This window comes from Leiobunum rupestre, chromosome 10 (assembly GCF_980474605.1).
Source record: "Leiobunum rupestre chromosome 10, qqLeiRupe1.1.hap1, whole genome shotgun sequence".
Classification (NCBI taxonomy): domain Eukaryota; kingdom Metazoa; phylum Arthropoda; class Arachnida; order Opiliones; family Sclerosomatidae; genus Leiobunum; species Leiobunum rupestre.
Window position 1 is genome coordinate 7077771 of NC_143393.1, and position 17922 is coordinate 7095692.

At 35.9% G+C, this 17922-nt stretch overlaps 2 protein-coding genes and 3 long non-coding RNA genes across 7 annotated transcripts; all 5 read left to right on the forward strand.

The window, feature by feature from the left end:
- Positions 1-255: 255 nt before the first annotated feature.
- LOC149923498 (uncharacterized) lies at positions 256-4445 on the forward strand. Of its 3 annotated transcripts, XR_016476980.1 has the most exons (6): positions 256-507; positions 1193-1573; positions 2166-2408; positions 2490-2557; positions 2954-3684; positions 4184-4445. It is a non-coding gene; the product is annotated as an uncharacterized LOC149923498 (long non-coding RNA). The 3 variants fall into 3 exon arrangements; XR_016476981.1 differs by lacking the exon at positions 256-507 and having other exon boundaries at positions 1144-1573; XR_016476982.1 differs by lacking the exons at positions 256-507; positions 1193-1573 and adding an exon at positions 1610-1639.
- A 3506-nt stretch (positions 4446-7951) lies between these two features.
- Positions 7952-8346, forward strand: LOC149923499 (uncharacterized). The gene is made up of 2 exons (XM_090161939.1): positions 7952-8000; positions 8062-8346. Exons 1-2 carry the CDS (start codon positions 7989-7991, stop codon positions 8305-8307), a joined length of 258 nt encoding a protein of 85 aa, XP_090018065.1. The 5' UTR covers positions 7952-7988; the 3' UTR covers positions 8308-8346.
- A 126-nt stretch (positions 8347-8472) lies between these two features.
- Positions 8473-9162, forward strand: LOC149923500 (FLYWCH-type zinc finger-containing protein 1-like). Its single transcript, XM_090161316.1, has 2 exons — positions 8473-8515; positions 8580-9162. Exons 1-2 carry the CDS (start codon positions 8483-8485, stop codon positions 8865-8867), a joined length of 321 nt encoding a protein of 106 aa, XP_090017442.1. The 5' UTR covers positions 8473-8482; the 3' UTR covers positions 8868-9162.
- Positions 9163-9848: 686 nt separating this feature from the next.
- Positions 9849-12769, forward strand: LOC149923501 (uncharacterized). Its single transcript, XR_016477103.1, has 6 exons — positions 9849-9923; positions 10101-10877; positions 10945-11305; positions 11788-12059; positions 12231-12310; positions 12545-12769. It is a non-coding gene; the product is annotated as an uncharacterized LOC149923501 (long non-coding RNA).
- A 4200-nt stretch (positions 12770-16969) lies between these two features.
- LOC149923502 (uncharacterized) lies at positions 16970-17826 on the forward strand. The gene is made up of 4 exons (XR_016477060.1): positions 16970-17024; positions 17108-17346; positions 17444-17502; positions 17571-17826. It is a non-coding gene; the product is annotated as an uncharacterized LOC149923502 (long non-coding RNA).
- The last annotated feature ends 96 nt before the right edge of the window (positions 17827-17922 follow it).

The window sequence follows — 17922 nt, forward strand, 5'->3', positions numbered from 1 at the left end:
ATGTCATACTTAGGGGTATTATGTTACTTATGTTAAAAGATATAGCGTTTTTAAATCGATCAATTGCAGGTGTTGGAGTTCTGTACAAACGCCAGAGGAAAGATCGGTTTGCGGTACCAAGGATTCCAATTCAACAGGGAGCGTGAAAACAAGGAGTACACATACTGGAATTGCAAAGATTACTACAAATATAAGTGCCACGTTAGGCTAAAGACGAGAGGCAATCAACTGGTTTGCAAAATTCACCAACATAACCATCTTTCCGACTTGTACTACTCGAAATAAATAACTTTTTGAAAATTAATGTTTACCCCACATTTGCATTAGATATTTGTATTATTTGAATTAGATATTTGTATTATTTGAAATCCTGGCAATTTAACCGGCTCCCGCGTCCCGTACATGGCAACATTTTAGAATTGTTATTATATTTTAGGGTATGTCATCAGAAGGGCCAAACCTAATAGATACCTCATCTCCAATGCGGATAGGTCGAATACCAACGACGTAAGTTGAAAACGAGGGGCAGCTCACTAACGTTATTAGTAAACTGATTAAATGGATCCAGCCATGATTAAAAAGTTTAAATCATAATTAAGTTTTTAGTTCACGATTGAAGTGTATTAAATCATGATTAAATTGATAGTTCACGATTGAAGTATATCAAATAATGATTGAACGGATTAAATCGTGATTGAACGGATTAAATCACGATTGAACGGATTAAATCGCGATTGAACGGATTAAATCGCGATTGAACGGATTAAATCGTGATTGAACGGATTAAATCGCGATTGAACGGATTAAATCACGATTGAACGGATTAAATCGCGATTGAACGGATTAAATCACGATTGAATGGATTAAATCACGATTGAACGGATTAAATCGTGATTGAACAGATTAAATTATGATTAAATAGAATAAATTATGATTAAATAGAATAAATACCGTTGGTAATGATTAAGTTGTTTTTAAAAATTTTACGACTAAATCATTTCGATAGTAATTTCATCATTTCAATCGTAAATTAAACCAGTTAACGAATTTAATCGTGAACTAAACATTTCATCATAATTTAATACATATCATAATTAATAGGACATCGTAATGCATAGCGTCCTTCCCCTTGGTTGACAAATATAGAAAAGCTAATCGCAAAACACTAATGGCAACTACGACAATTTTGTAGGTGTTATCGTTCGTAGTCAACCCAAAAGGAAACCCAGCGATTCTGTACCAAGGATATACTTTCTACAAAGAGCGAATGTATGCCGGTTACGCTTACTGGTATTGCAAGAACTACTACAAAAGCAAATGCCACGTTCGACTGAAGACCCAAGACGATCGACTAGTACGCAAAATCGACGACCATAATCATCCAGCGGATATCGCATTTTAAATATGTAATCGTTCTTAAATAAATACTCTCGATATGAAAATGTGTTGATTAGTTTCGAAACCGGATTCGAACTAAGCTTACGACTTGAGTCTAATTTTTATCTTAATTGGTTCAGGTTTCGTGAAGATTATTGTCAAGGATGGAAACTGACCATTAACTTTGGATAGTGGAGTAAGTTTCATTTTTACTGTCTTAATGATCTACCTCTCGAAAGACAAAAAGTTAATACTTCACAAGGTTGAACAATATTAACTCTTAATTAATTATAATTAAATAGATATTTTTACGGGAAAGAGCCACTAATGGTCATTGAATTATGTATAAAGTTATATATTAATTTTAATAAGCAAAAATGCAATACTTCGGCAGAATATGCCTTAGAGGCGGTTACAAAATTAGGAGTCGAAGGCATATTCTGCCAAAGTACTGCGTTATTCCTTATTTAAATTAACGGTAATATTTCCATTGTTTTACATTAAAGGGGTTTAATCGTTAATGATAGATTAAATCGTGATTTAAAAATGCTTTAATCGTGATTCAAAAACGCTTAAATTGTCGTTCAAAAATGCTTAAATCGTCATTTAAAAGTGGTTAAATCGTTATTCAATTATGTTCATTTTGCAAACTATTAACTTCTAATTGAAATTAATAATTTTTAATCACGATTAACTTTTTTATCAATAAAATTCTTTAATTCTTATTTGGACTTTTTATCAAGATTTTTTATTTATAGTATATATTACAACGGCATTATTCTTTTTAGGAAATTATTTTGATCCGCAGTAAAAGGGGACAGGAGAAGATGGTTTACAACTGCAACATCTATTACAAGCAAATGAGTGGTCCCACGTACGACCACTTTAGGTATGGCGCTCAAATGAAGAAAATCAAGTTCCGGGCGCGAATGCGAAGTCTTGAATATCTCAAACAAAGCTGAACATAACCACCTAGCGGACCTTCACCGTATTCTTACAACAATAAATTGATTTCTAAATTCGTTCACGTTGTATTTATTTCTTCCCAATTTCTTAAAACGCGGGTTTTTTCGAACTGCCTTCGTTAATTCGTTTTACGATCTACTTTCTAGAAATAAATAAAATTCTGAGAGGACGCACTATGTCGCAGTGGTCATACGTGATGGCACCCAACCCCAGCGTGAGTGACCTACCAGGGTGACCAGACTAACTATATTTCCTATTTATTTTCAATGTCTAACTATAAATTCTATTAATGTCACCTTTTTTTCGTATATCTTGCTTATTTTCCAGTCATTTTACTGGTTGTGCTTATTTTATTTTCAATTTTATTTAGTTCCGTGTTTCTAGAAGCTCCTTTGAGCAATGTATTCATTTATTCCCCTTTTTTATCTTCCAATTTGTATTATTTTTGCTTTTTGGGTTCATATGTTAAGCCTATTTTCTTTTGTATATTTTCCTTTTCGCCTCTAAATTTCCTACAAAAGTTTCGACGCATTTCTCTGGTCACACTGGGCTACTTTTAAAGCGTCATTCGCTTTTGGTAATAACGCTGAAGGTGATTTCATTTCATTAGAACCTCAAGTACGCTCTTAGTCAAAGGGGCAACGATTTGCTGATTTACAACGGCTTCAGCTTCTACAAACAAAACGCGAACGAAGCGAAATACAACAATTACTGGAGGTGCTCCGAATACCAAAAATCCAAGTGCAAAGTGATCATAAAGACCGTCGATGGCCTCATTTACGAGAACAACGTGCATCATAGTCATAGCCCGAGTCAAATCACCACGCGCGATCACCTATGGTGAAAAATTCATCAATTTAAATAAGATGTCGATATCAAAGATTGAATTAAAATGCTATTTCACGAATTATTCGCTAGTCCTTCATTTGAAGTCGCCATTTTGATGTATCGTATCAAGAATGTATTGAGGTTAACACGGAGAATATGAAGCCGCAACTATAGCCACTGTTTCCATGATCCCCGGATGATATTATCCACCTACAAAGAGAGAGAGAGATAAAGAGCCTGAACGAACCTGAGTGTTCTCCCCCCTTACACAGTGAAAGGGGGAAAGTTTACACTGAGAGGAAAAGCAGAGGGACCTAACTTTTCTTCCGGGAATCACTTGGCGAACATGGTGCTGCCCACCTAAATACGTTCTTGATCATACGAAACATGTTTGTTTGTTTAATCTGAATCTTTAATTATTTATTTTCAGCCGTGACCGAACCATTTGCGCATAATCGCGCCTTCAGTTTGTCCACGATTAGCTACAGACCCGAACCGGGCACTCAAATTCCTGTAAGCTATGCTCATGAATGTTTTCATTTCTACCATAAATATCGGACGATATTAGGTAGTCTGTCCTTGGTTTTGTTATTATGACGTTAGTTATGAAATTGTTTTGAAACTTTGCTATTTTTATTGGCAAGGCTTAACGCGAAATAAATTTTATCACTCATCGATTGAGCAAAATTATGTGAAAATTTTAATATCACACACCATTGTACTCGTATTTCTAGTGGTATTTTTCTACGCTTTACAAGTAATTATCTACGTAAGTTAAAAATCCCAATACCAGAAACGTTTTGTACATCGAGTCAACAATACAAATCTGTCCTCTGATTTACGTAAAATGCGGAAAGGCACCATCCATCCAAGCCCCAGATTGTAGAAAGGTTAATAATGATATAGGTTGATATACATGGTAAAAATTAATACATTCGTGCCATGTTGATCGGGACAGGACGGATAAGGGATTAGCAATGACAAAAATTAACACGTGTTCCGGTTCCCGCAGAAATACACTAAGAGTGTTCGGGGTAACGACATGATGATCTACGAAGGATTTCATTTTTACAAGCAACTCTTTGGTCCCAAGACGGACAACTACTGGGCCTGTTCGGAGTACCAGAAAGCCAAATGCCGTGTCAAAGTAAAAACCATCAACGGTTTAGCGTATTCCAATAATAAAGAACATAATCATTCGCCGCCTCCCGATCGAAATTGCAATTTGACTTTATTGTAGTCACCGTGCCATTGTAATAATTTCTTTACTGTAAACGCGCGAATAACTTTCACGAAGTCAAATAAAGTATTTATGAATTATTTACTTTTCTTGTAGTTTAAGAATAGTCGACTCACGCTTATATTAAAAAAACATATCTCCATAAATTAACAATAACTGCTCTTTACAGGAATAGGTGCGTTAGAAAATTACGTCCAGCTCACTAGGTTGTTAGAGCAGGGTGGACCAAGGCGCAAATGTCCACAGGTATTAAACAAATCTCTCGTTTGATGATCGTAATTTAACGTTTTCCTTTTTCAGGGTGAATATTACTTTACGATGACGCAACGAAATCAACCGAAACTTATTTTCAACGGTCACGATTACATGAAGTACCGCATAGGTCCCGAAGGCACTTATTGGCGATGCAGCCAATACTGCAAACTCAGTTGTAAAGCCCGGGCCGTGTCCGATTGCAATAATATAATCATTCAAACATTCTCCAGTCACAATCATGGCGTAATCGAATCCAGAAAGTAGTCCTATAATTTAGTCGGGTTAATAACTAAACACAATATTTAAAATTTTTATCATCACAACAAAAAGGTGTACAAATTTTGTGCTAATTAATGTAATTGAAATAAACAACGATTTATAAATTGAAAGGTTCACTTTGCGTCGCGTGTTGAACTGTTCTCGGAACTTACTGTTTGATGGAGGTTTTCCTTTTTTAGGTCTTGAAAGTGGATATTATTTCTTATTTTGTATTTTACGCGTGATTATACACTCTTTTTCGTGCCTTTATTTGACCCCTCTTACTCGCCTCCCGCTCGTCGGCCATGCCTCTGCCCTTTGCGGCGAGTCTAGCATCCACTCTTTGGGTTCTTGTAATGGGGGATGGGGCTGAAAGGGGGAAAACCAAACATGGAAAATACCGCGAAAAAGAGTGTATACTTTTGGCAAGAATGTTTCTGTTCAGGGAAAATGACCCCCGGCACGAGAGGGAGGAGGAAAAACTTCAACGTCGTGTGCTTCAGTGGCGTCATAAGACGTTAGTTTGATGTAACAAATGATTAAAGGGAAAGAGCTGACTTAACAGTGTGAGGTGGATTTTTTATATACACTAAAATTGTCCATACATTATCATTGCAAGACTGATATATGTCCCGATCGTTTAAAAACGACCAAAGGTGGTCGAGATGGTTTTCGATCACAATCATTTCCTTCAACAACTGTAAACATTTACCTTTAAAATAAAAATTTTTTGAAAAAAATGACACGCGAGTTATTTAAGTTTAAAACTCGTAACATAAGGTAATATTATTTTAAAACGTATGTATTTAAAGGGACTAAAACCTATTTCCTACAGGTAACTACGACGACATTGCCATCAGTTTTATAATCCGGCCGAAAGGGAAACCTATTATGACATACGCGGGTCATTATTACTATAATGAAAGAACACATCGTGGAACAACCTACTGGGTTTGCAGACGCCATAGTAGCATTCATTGTAAAGGGCGCGTGAAAACGCGAGGCAATGTTGTAGTCGCGGTAAGCGGAAATCACAATCACCCTATGCAAGAGTTGTAAACAGTACCAAAGATCCTGTATGTAAGGAGGATGAGAAGCTTGCCATAAAACGTGTCTTAGAATGTACAGCTTTTTCTCGCTCGCTTCTCATTCTTCGTACATGGTGGAACCTGCTAACAAATACATCTACACAGTTGACAAATAAAATGTGTTTGAAACCGTGACTAATTCTTTTACTGGAGTCATATCACACCTACTTTTATGTAAGTATATTTGATGCGCACTTACATTTCCCTTCAGGTAACGTGATCAGTTTCATTAGCCGTCTGAATGCAAACCCAATGATGACGTACGCAGGACATTTTTACTACAGCGAAAGGGTTTATCATGGTACAACCTACTGGGTCTGTCGACGTTACAAGCGTCATAAATGTAGAAGTCGACTTAAAACGCGAGACAACATTGTGGTCTCTCAAATCGGAGTTCACAATCACCCGCGAGAAAAATTGTAAATTATCGCAAAATCATCTTCATATTCGTTATTTATTTTTTGTCGAATAAAATACTGTTATTAAAAATGTCGCATTTATTTTACTTATGCCACAAGTAAATAATATACCTCTTACAGTAAAGTATTCATCACCTTATACTGCTTGAAACACGCGAGTTCGCGGCCCCCTACGGATTTTTCAAAATGTTTTGATTAATACACGTCACATATTTGGATCTTCGATGTGTATGCTTCCGCGGTTTGGCGGGAAAATCGCGCAAATTAAAATTGCATCTAGTTTTGTAAATGTTACATGATTTTTACATCCTATAGGGATACTTATCTTGTAAGAGATAAATTATATACTTCGTTTCATTTTGATACTGGTATAGCATCCACGTTTATTTTACTAACAATGTTTTTGTTTTTTTGCTATGTTCAGCTGACTACCAAAACTATATACTAAGTAGAACCATCGGTCTTATCAGCAGTAAGAATAGAAAACACATTGCGACGTACAATGGTTATCATTACTACAGACAGAGAGAGCATCGAGACAAAACCTACTGGATATGCCGCCGATATAAAACACAGAAATGTCGTGGACGTTTAACCACTCGCGGCGATTTGGTGGTCGCCATAGTCGGACAACACGATCACCATTTTGAAAACGTTTAAAAATTCTGGTTAAATAAAGTATTTTGCTTGTTTATTGTTAAATCAATTCTCATACATTTAAAACTGTAGTTAACCGTTTAAGTTCCAGTTCCACGACCTTTGCCTTTTCTCTTTAGTATTTCTTCAAATGATTTGGATGATTTTTAGTTGATCAGTTAGTGAAATATAATGCAAATGTCGTGTTCTTCTTTTATATTTTCAAAATCGTAAAAATTAAATGTTTTCATCTTGGTTAAAACTAGATTAAAATTTAAATAATGTTTGGGCATTTAAGATGCATTTTAATTGTTCAAAAATAAAATGTACTAACACAATGAAGTATCCGTCATTTTGTAAGTTCAATAACATCTAAATTTGAATTCTTTGGGTGTTTGTGCGTTTTGTTTTGACACGATTATTACCAGAAAGGTAAAAATTTTAGCAAGACATCAATTTCCTGCATATTTTGTAATTATCTTGCATACTTTTTTTACAATTTACTAAAACATTTTGTGTAGATAAAATATTTTTTTTACAATTTACTAAAACATTTTGTGTAGATAAAATATTTTTTTTACAATTTACTAAAACATTTTGTGTAAATAAAATATTTTATACAAAATAGATTAATTTGTAATTTTTTTAATTTAATAATAATCTTCTTCAATGTTTGCCTAAGATCAAAGTGTAGTAGCTTTTAGTAGCGTGTCAACTATTGAATTTAAAATTGTCCAAACATTTTTACCCATAGAGGATAGTATTTTCTATACTAATGTAAAAAGTGCTAAATTCCAAAATAAAGGGGTGGTACTGGAACTATAGACAAGGCAAATATTATAGTACCCTTCCCTCCTAAAATGCAACTACCCTCCTTCCCCAGGTCTCAATAAAGAAGAAGACGCTATCAGACCTGATCTTATGCATCTAGATGTAAGCGTCACTCGCTATACTATCTCATTTAGAGCTTATTTAATTGAACGATTACTTTCAGAAAGCCACTTTTACGGAGAATACCAGAGGTTCCTCGTGCTTAGTTTACAAGGGTTACACTTTCTACAAGCACATGATCAACGACAGAAATAAGGTCACTTACTGGCACTGCACGCAGTACCGTAACCTGAGATGCCACGCCCGCGTTAAAACTATCCAGGATTTCATCGTTGGTACCGTCAATGACCATATACACCCCATATCAACCCCAGTATGCGTTTTACGGAGCCGCACAGACTCAAAATAATCTCTTTAATGTACGCCTAAAATAAATTTGTCAATGAAAAATTCATCGAATTAAAGTTATTTTTTGAGCAAAAATATCTCCCGAGTGAAATTAATACGTTACAAATAAATACGCTTATCCTTGGAACAAATAGTGATGTGTGTTGTTTTTCTCAGGTACATTTATTCCGGAACCGATGACTTTAAGAGGGCTGGCAGTGTTGGACCAAGTACGCAATTTCCATATTTTAAAATTGAAGGTATATTTTAACCCATTGTGTTATTCGATTGCAGAATTTTAAAATGGTCCGTACCAGGAGTAACAATTATCAGTTAATATACGACGGGCATCTATTTACCAAGAATCGAACTACGAATGATGTTGTCTACTGGTTGTGCTCTTGTTACAGCAGACTCAACTGCCGGGCCAGGGTGACGCAAGCCGACGGCAAGATCGTTAGTTATAAAGGGGAACACGTCCACGAACGAGACCCGGTCACCATCCGAAAGGTCACTGAAATGGCCGAAGTTAATAACCTGATCATTTTTCCACGACCCCCCAATTTCAACGTACAGTTTTAGCATAAGTCTATGACTGCATTCAATAAGTGTGTCGTTTAATAATTACTGACAGCTGTGTGAATGACGTAAAACGTACATCATATCCCAATAAAGATAAGTGCCTAAGATTATGTGGTGTTGGTTATTTGCTCCCCGCTCGCTCACTGTGACACAAAGAGCGCCTATTAGGCTTAATGACTTAAAGGTTGTAGAATCTAAATCGAAAAATCGTCTGATAACCCGCGATACGACTAGCGTTAATCATCTCTAGCGTCTGTTAAACATGGAAGTTCACACCCTTTAAGTCAAACGATCACCAAAATGTGTGTCATTCTCGAAATGGCTCTCAGTAAAGATTAATCACAGTCATAGCATTTAGCAAACCGACACACTTACGCGAATGTACTTATAAACTTATGGTTTTTGTACCCACGAAAATTTACAAACACGGACGCCTGAAAATTTCTATAGTTCGGCTTATAAAAATTGTCACGCAGTTACCTGTTACAAAACGAAATATTAAAGTGTAGGTCCAAAAAGTTGAACAACGTGAAGGACTGTTTATTTGGCTACGATTTTCATGTTTGTATATTTTGGGGGGTGGCTAAAACTGTAATATTTCACTTTCCTGAACGGAAATACCTCTGGTGTGTATACATCATTTATATTTGTCTTTCCAACTGAAGAAAATAAAGAAATACCAAATGCAAGATATATTTTTCAATACGTAGTCTTAAATTCTTTTAAATTATACCAGAAGCATATTTTACGAGAGGAGTATCCATTTCGGGCATAAACGTAGGATCGAGGCAGGGCTCCAAAGGGTTCAATCTACAGAGGTACGCATTTCAAGAAAATAACCTTAGCAGTATCGGGAGATGGATACTTCTCAAAGAGACATATTATGTACTTCTGATTTTAACAATCTATATTATCAACTTCGTCATATCAACGCCTAAAAACCTAGTAGAACCGACACTAATATTTATTACATTTATATATTATTCAGTGTATGTCTTCGACGAATTGGGCCGAGAAATTCAAACTTTAACGCGCATTGCTAATCCCCTGAACCAGGTATCGTTGCTCAGTGAGGTTTAAAACCCTCTTCAGAACGTTTACGGGTACGCGTAGAAAGCTCAAGTATATTCTATTTTTCTACGCGTATACGTAGACGCGTTGGAAGAGCGTTATACGAAGCCTCGTTTATTGTTTTATCTCGAAGGATTGTTAATGAAGCTGGAAACATTTCAGACTTTCCATTACGTTAGCAGCCGCAAAGATAAGGCGATTTTGGTCTACGACGGATTCCGCTTCAACAAAAATAGGTGCAATCGTCAAATGAATTCCGTCTATTGGAAGTGTACCGAGTACGGCAAACAGAATTGCAGAGCGCGCGTTATCATGACGGATGGAGAAATTTCCAGCTACAGAGCTTATCACAATCATCCCAGATAAAGGACGCAATGCCAGATAGCGTACTCTCTAACGCTTTTATTTGCAATTCATCTTTGTAAAGCTTTGTTTATACATATTGTAGGTTGGGAAATTATAGTGCTTAGATATAGTTTATCTATTTGGTATCTGACGGAAATTTACAAGGGGTTTGAAAGGTTAGAGGGTAAAATTGTCATTTATACTGTATAACCATAAGTATATAATTGCGTTCAACGTAAACGTGTCAGTACTTTTACTAAGATACATTTCTAAAATGACATCATTTGTAGTTTTAACACTAATTGATTAGGTCTCGCTGTCCATAGTGAGTATGTGCACGCGACTAACTGACACAATGATGAAAATTAATTATAGACGTATGGTACAATCTATATTAAAAATCGAATGTTTAAAAACTGCCCAATTTGTGTGCCAAAGTCAGAAAATTTATTTGATTAAAGTCGTCAACGAAAACAGTACAATCAAACGTTGGGGATGAGTAAAGTCTCGCAATCACACTTTCAATATATATATGGATAAATCAGATAAACTATTTTTGTACAATTATATGGGCTTATATATGATGCTAGTGAGGTGCTAAAGATTTTTTAAATCAAAACAAATATATATTTGTAATAATTGAAAATTTAATTTTTCGCAGATTTGGAAATAAATAAAATATATTTCCTTAAAGCGTCGTTTTTTTCCTTCAGTTTTCCCTTTTGAGAGAATGAAAGGGAGAGACACTTCGCTGTCGAAACGAATTTCGCGAATCTCCGAGAAACGTTTGGAGAGCTCGCTTGCTCCTCCGTCACTATCGCTCGATTCTTCGACCAGGTCGGGGTTGAACGACCTAGGGTAACAAACAAGACGGGCCTAGACCATTATGATCGTTTCACACCATATACAGTTAATTTAATCCTCCCATTTTTCGGAATTTTGGCTTTCCAGGTGACTTTTACGAGAGTGTTGAAGACGTGGATAGGTGGCTGGATTATAAGCGTCCTCCTATTCCATCCAGGGTGAGATGCCAACTTTATTAACAGGGTGACCACATTTTCAATGTCCGTCTACAACGTCCTATAATTTCACTATTTTTCTATCGTAATTGTTTAACAACAATTAGTTTTGTATTTGTAACCCATATTTTTCGGTAGTAGAGACTTGGCAGCATGACGTCACGCCATAGCTTTGCTGGTATTCTTTTTTTTCAATTGGAAAAAGCATGGGTGAGGTATTATCTACGTCACGCTGCCAAGTCCCTATTTCACAAAAATTAACTCATATTTTCAAAAACAACTATAAAGTCCTCAAAATCGCATACTAATTTTCTTTAAAAACCATGTGTTTTCATTTCATGGCATCCCATTTATTTATTTTTAAAAAATATGTATAATAATCCTAAAATTTTTTGTCTTTTTTCCTATATTTTTCGTATTTCTGTGGTCATCCTGGATGAATTAAATGGTAGAGCGGATACTTCATTCTTTTTTATTTCTCGTAGGATTTCAAGTATTTCGCGGGCCTGACGGGTGGACGTTACTTGGTCTTCGACGACTACGTCTTCCACAAGACGAGAGACGGTATCCGTCTTAGACAAATGAAGGACGTCAGCTATTGGCGATGCAAAGAATACAGACGTGTTAAGTGCAGAGCCAGTCTCGTCATTGAAAACGACGTTATCATTAGTTTCACCAAAGGTCACATTCACGAACCACCGAATAGGCCTTAGTCTTCACAGATTAGCGCTTTTTTTCGGGTATTGTTTCAATAAATGTACGATTATTATTAAGAATGTTGGTTGTTATTTTGCGCTTTTTTGGCTTCACGTGACATTTTGTGACTGTTAAAGATGTGTATATCATATGACTCAGGCGTTGTAATTGTGTTTTAAAGCGTTTAACTTAAATGTGGGAATTTACATTATTGTATTTTTCTATACTTTAGTGGCCTTGGCACTGTTTCGAGGTAAACCATGGATGACCGGTAACGCTTGCATTTCTTTGACGAAGAATATCGCCACTAAGGTAAATACGGCGCGAAATGGCCCCCAAAACGGGCTCAGATTAACAGAGAATACGAAGCCTGACTACAGCATCTGAGTGTATCGTACCTTGAAGATATGATTAGCCTACCGTTAGAAAGGGGGAAGATTATGCGAAGAAAAGTCGTAGGGGCGTGGTTTTTTCCGGGAATCAACAGACGTGTATTCTCTGTTCACCAGAATATATTCTTTTTGCTAATAGGGTTGTTATTTTTAGGACTTTTATTACGTGAAGAATAAGCAAGGAAAGGACTTTCTGGTGTACAACGGGTACACTTTCCACAAGACTTCCGGCAAAAAGGAAGCCACCAGCGTCTACTGGCGATGCGTAGAGTACTTCCACATTAAATGCCGAGCTAGTTTGGTTGTTGTAAACGGATCAATTGTGAAATTTTCCAAAGCTCACATTCACCCGCCTAATGCGAATTTGTACGATAAATAAAGAAACTTTTTTCCGCTCTTGGTCCAAATGCGTATTCTTCTACCGTAATTCGGGCGAGGGTTCTAAACGTTAACAAAGCCGTAACTAAAAGTTATAATGCATTTCAGATAATCTCCACCAAGTGCTAGCGTCACGGACATCGTCCCAAGCGCAAAATGATAAAGTAAACACGACTCGTACAATTAGCGTCGGTGAGTGTAGAAATGGCCTGATGCCTGTTGTGTTTTCAGACTTACACGTTCTTGCAAAGCTCACGAAATAAGCCTTTGCTGGCCTACGACGGCTTCCTTTTCAGGAAAACGGGCAGTTCGTCGACGTCCACCTATTGGGGCTGCGTCAATGACAGGAACGATTTTAAATGTCGTTCTAGGGTCGTTATCAATCACGGACAGATACACCTCGGAAATTACGACCACAACCACCCGAAAGATATCACGATGTAGCCCTAGTTTCAAATAAAATAAAAGTTTTATTTAGATTTTGAGACGTTTATTTATCAAAGTACCCTGGTGGGTTTCTGCGCCTATCGCGTTTGGATTCACTCTACGAGTGTTTTTGGGCAATTTCTGCCCCTATAATGTGTCGACCGACCAATCTTAATCTTTCATCACCAAAAGCATCGGGTCTAAATTACATCATAAGTTTATAAGTATGTTTCACATAAGTTCGGCAGTTTCGCGTGTTATTTCAACAATTACCAGACATTTTTGGTAAACTTCGGACTAAGTCGCGGGGATTTTAATGGACCACATTATCATTAAAATTCCACTTATTTCCTGTACCACTAGTCTCCGAGAATCAGACAGTGGAAAATGCCAATTTTGTATTCGTTGATTCTGCTAAGACGAGGAGAAGCTACCTGAAATTCGGGCTGAATTTTTCAAATAATTCTGTCGCGTATTTTTTATCATTAGAGACGCTTATCTTTTCGGGTATGACGTCAATTCAATGTTACTCTACACGTAGTTATCAGTGATTTTTCAATTAACTGACACACTTAAGGAACATAATTATAGACTCATGGTAAAAGTTTTCGCAATGACGATTTGTTGTTGTGTTCTTTTTTTAGATGACGTTTTTGAGGCGTACGACATCAATAAATTTTCACCGGTAATTTCATACATAAAAATATATAACTTGAAATGGTTTATAATCTGTAGACATTTTTGCAGGATTTTTGTTTGATTCGCAGTTCCAGATCCGATTTGCCGTCTTTACTATTCAAAGGATTCGTTTTCCGTACTCACAAACGATACGGGAAAACCGGAACGATGTACTTGCATTGCAAAACTAAGAATTGTCCCGCCCGAATGATCATCAGGAACGACTGTTTGTGTCCGTTCAACTTGAGCCATAACCATGAAAAACCAGATATTGACGGAGTCGAACTTTACTGTCCAGCTGTATAGTTTGATTTTCGTGATAAAGATACTCAAATTCTTTTAGTTTTGTTTAATTTCTTTTAATCTTGCACTGTCAATCGTCAGTAGCGAATTAACTTCCAGTCGGGGCCCGTTTTTATTTTAAGGACACACTCCACCGTCCGCTTAAGCCTTTGTGTTACAATGGCAGGTTTGGCAGCGCCACAAATTTCTCTAGGGCTCTACAAATTTACTTGAGGTGGCCTTTCCGGCGCCCCCTTGAAATAGATTTGTGGACCACCCATATAGCGTGAATAATAGGCTCTAGCCTGCGAAACCTAACCGTGGCGCTGCTACTGGTTCCTTAATGCACCCAATTTTGCTTCTTCTTATTAACCGTTTGCGTTTTATTTTAGAAAAATATGAACGATCTTATGAAGTTACAGAATTTTCATCGTAAATATTTTTGTCTCCGTTGAGTAATCGTTGAGTCTGGTTGCTCAATCTACGGATATTAGCGGCACGTTGTCCATCTTGCACAACGAAGTTACCGACTGAAAATTCAGATAATGCTTTCCCCACAAGAGGTAGGCGCCATTTCATATAAATGTCCAGGATCGGAAAAGCGTGCAGTAAGAGTTGACCAACGGTCTGAACAATTTTTTTCATGTAACGGACAAACAGGGCCGTGCAGAATTATCCTGGGGCCCGGGGTCAAACTTACTCGCGGGCCCTTTCAAATTGCACCCCCCCTCAAGCCCTGAAAACGTTTCCCAGGTTATCTTGATTTGCACCCCCCCTTTCCCCCTTTGAGCTTCTTCGATGGGCCCTACAGCTACGGGGTCCCTCGTGGGCCCTATTCGCCTGGGCTCCGTTTATACCAAATTATATTTAATTAACACGATAAAGTGTTTATTTGTAGGATTTCCATTTCGTTCCTAGTGCCAGATCGAATGTACAGTCGGTGGTTTTCAAAATATGTTTGTTTCAGCTGAACAAAGTTAGTAAAATAACGGGACAAATTAATGATAGAACTGCAATCCATCTCGACTGTTCGTCCATGGCGATATCCTCTATTCCGTCACCATACAGCATAGTCCCTCGCCGCGTTTATATAAGAAAGGTTTTAACTATATCGGTCCTAAACCACCTATACCACAAGTATATAGTATAACTCTTAAAGGGCAACGCAAGTGGCCATGCAAGGGGTAAATTATCTTATAGATAAAAAGAACGACTGCGCATGCGCTATCTGCCATAGCGCTTCCCTTTGTAACAAAAGCAGAACCATATTGGCCGCGTTTATTTTGTATAAATCCGCCTATCGTGGTTCTTATGCGGTAGCAAAATCCATGCATTCTTTACTAATTTTTGGTCGCGAAAATAACCGAGGAAAGTGAAGTCTTCGAGCTTACCGACAAATCGGATCCTTTATACAAAAAAGTAATGCAATTATTCAAAAGAAATATAATAAAACAAATGATTGTAAATATTCAATTGGCAAATAATTTTTTCCCAAAACATTGTTAAATCTAAAATATCAACGTCAAATTCTCGGAAACTAACTCAGTTCTTTTCTCCATAATAAAAAAATGAATCTTAGCTAAGCCTAAAATCCTGGGTTCGTTGGCGGTGAGCTAAGAAAATCGAAAAATCCGCGAATGAGAGCGAATTGTCACCACGTGGTTTCACCAAGGAGAATAATGTTTTCTCTCGGTAAAACTCTCCTTGGAAAACCAACTAACGCTAATCAAGTGCCCGACGCTCCCCCCTACATGGCCATTTGCGTTGCCCTTAAAAGAGAAGTGTTCTTCTCTTAAAACTTGTATCTATAATTTTAACATTTTACACCGTTATTAATTATTATTTTACTTTTATCAATTATTCTTTCCCTTTTTAAATATTATTTTCCTTTCTTAATTATTCTTTCACTTTATTAATTATTATTTCCCCTTTATTAATTATTGTTTCCCTGTATTAATTATTATTTCCCTTTTATTAATTATTCTTTCCCTTTTATTCATTATTCTTTCCTTTTTATTAATTATTATTTCCCTTTTATTAATTATTTTTTGATTAATTATTCTTCCCCTTTATTAATTATTATTTCCTTTTTATTAATTATTCTTTCCTTTTTATTAATTATTATTCCTTTTTTATGAATTATTATTCTTTTTTATTAATTATTCTTTCCCTTTTAATAATTATAATTTCCTTTTTAATAATTATTATTTCATTTTTAATAATTATTATTTCCTTTTAATAATTATTATTTCCTTTTTAATAATTATTATTTCCTTTTAATAATTATTATTTATTTTTTAAAAATTATTATTTCCTTTTTAATAATGATTATTTCCTTTTTAATAATTATTATTTCCTTTTTAATAAATATTATTTCCTTTTAATAATTATTTCCTTTTTAATAATTATTTCCTTTTTAATAATTATTATTTCATTTTTAATAATATTATTTCCTTTTAATAATTATTTCCTTTTTAATAATTATTATTTCCTTTTTAATAATTATTATTTCCTTTTTAATAATTATTATTTCCTTTTAAATAATTATTATTTCCTTCTTAATAATTATTATTTCCTTTTTAATAATTATTCTTTCCCTTTTATAGGTGTATTAAGACCATGCCTTAAATCTGGTGTACCACACGATGGATATTTGTTTTTTTGTGTGTCAGAAATAAAACTATTATGATTTTGTGTATATTTTTTAGTTACGATTAGCAAACTGTAGTAGAGGCAAATTATTCTAGTTCTATTACATCCCCATCGTATACGTAACGTGTCTAATAACATGTATGACGCGGTTGTTAACAGGTGGAAACTATTTCATGCTCGAAGATAAATGTACTAGAAGCGGCTCCGACGACTCGCAGGTACAATAAATCGTTAAAAGTGTGTACGTATACTATAGTTCATTAGTAATTGAAAATTGCACGGTTTTATTGTCAAATTGCAGGCTTTCAAATATCAGTATAAATTTAGCATTTCAAATCCTAACGTTCTGTGGTACGATAACAACGTATTTCGTCGAAGTAAAACAACGGAAGGCGGATCCTCCTATTGGAAATGTTCGGCTTTCACCAAAACCCGGTGCTGTTCCACATTGGTTCTTCGACATTCCATGATTGTCGCTTACAACGCCGACCACAATCACGAATAATTTGTTATAGCCATTAACTGATTTTGCGAATAAAAGTTGGCGTCTTTTCGTTTTATTCTGTTCTAGTATTTATTGAACACGCGGACGGTATTCCGCGTACTGTCATTAACGCAATTTGATTTGATTCTACAGCCAGATTTCATCAGGAGCAACATGTCCGTCCTCTATCGACGATCAAGTCTATCATTACTGTAAATTTACTGTAGCTTTTCTTTTTGGTTTATTGTTTATTAATTTGATCAAATTTCGCGTGTGTTAGAACGTAAACAACAATAAATTCAATGAGAGAAAGAAGAGGAATCAGATTTTCCACGAAGGCTGCGGTTTCAATTTCAATACGAAATGGGGCGACAAGGCATATTGGAAATGTATCGAATACGGCCGTATCGGATGCAGGGCTCGGTTGATCACTAAAAACGGTGTCTTGATCAAAGCTACAACCAGCCATAACCATACCAGCTTGTAATTGTAACCAACATGCTTTTATTCGCTCAATAAATGTTATTTTATTTGGATTACCTTGACATGAAGGTCATTTCACCGTCTTTTGGAAGATCGCGTTAGTTCACTGCCTAGGCCTAATTGATTCTTTTCTATTTTTAGTCCTGGTT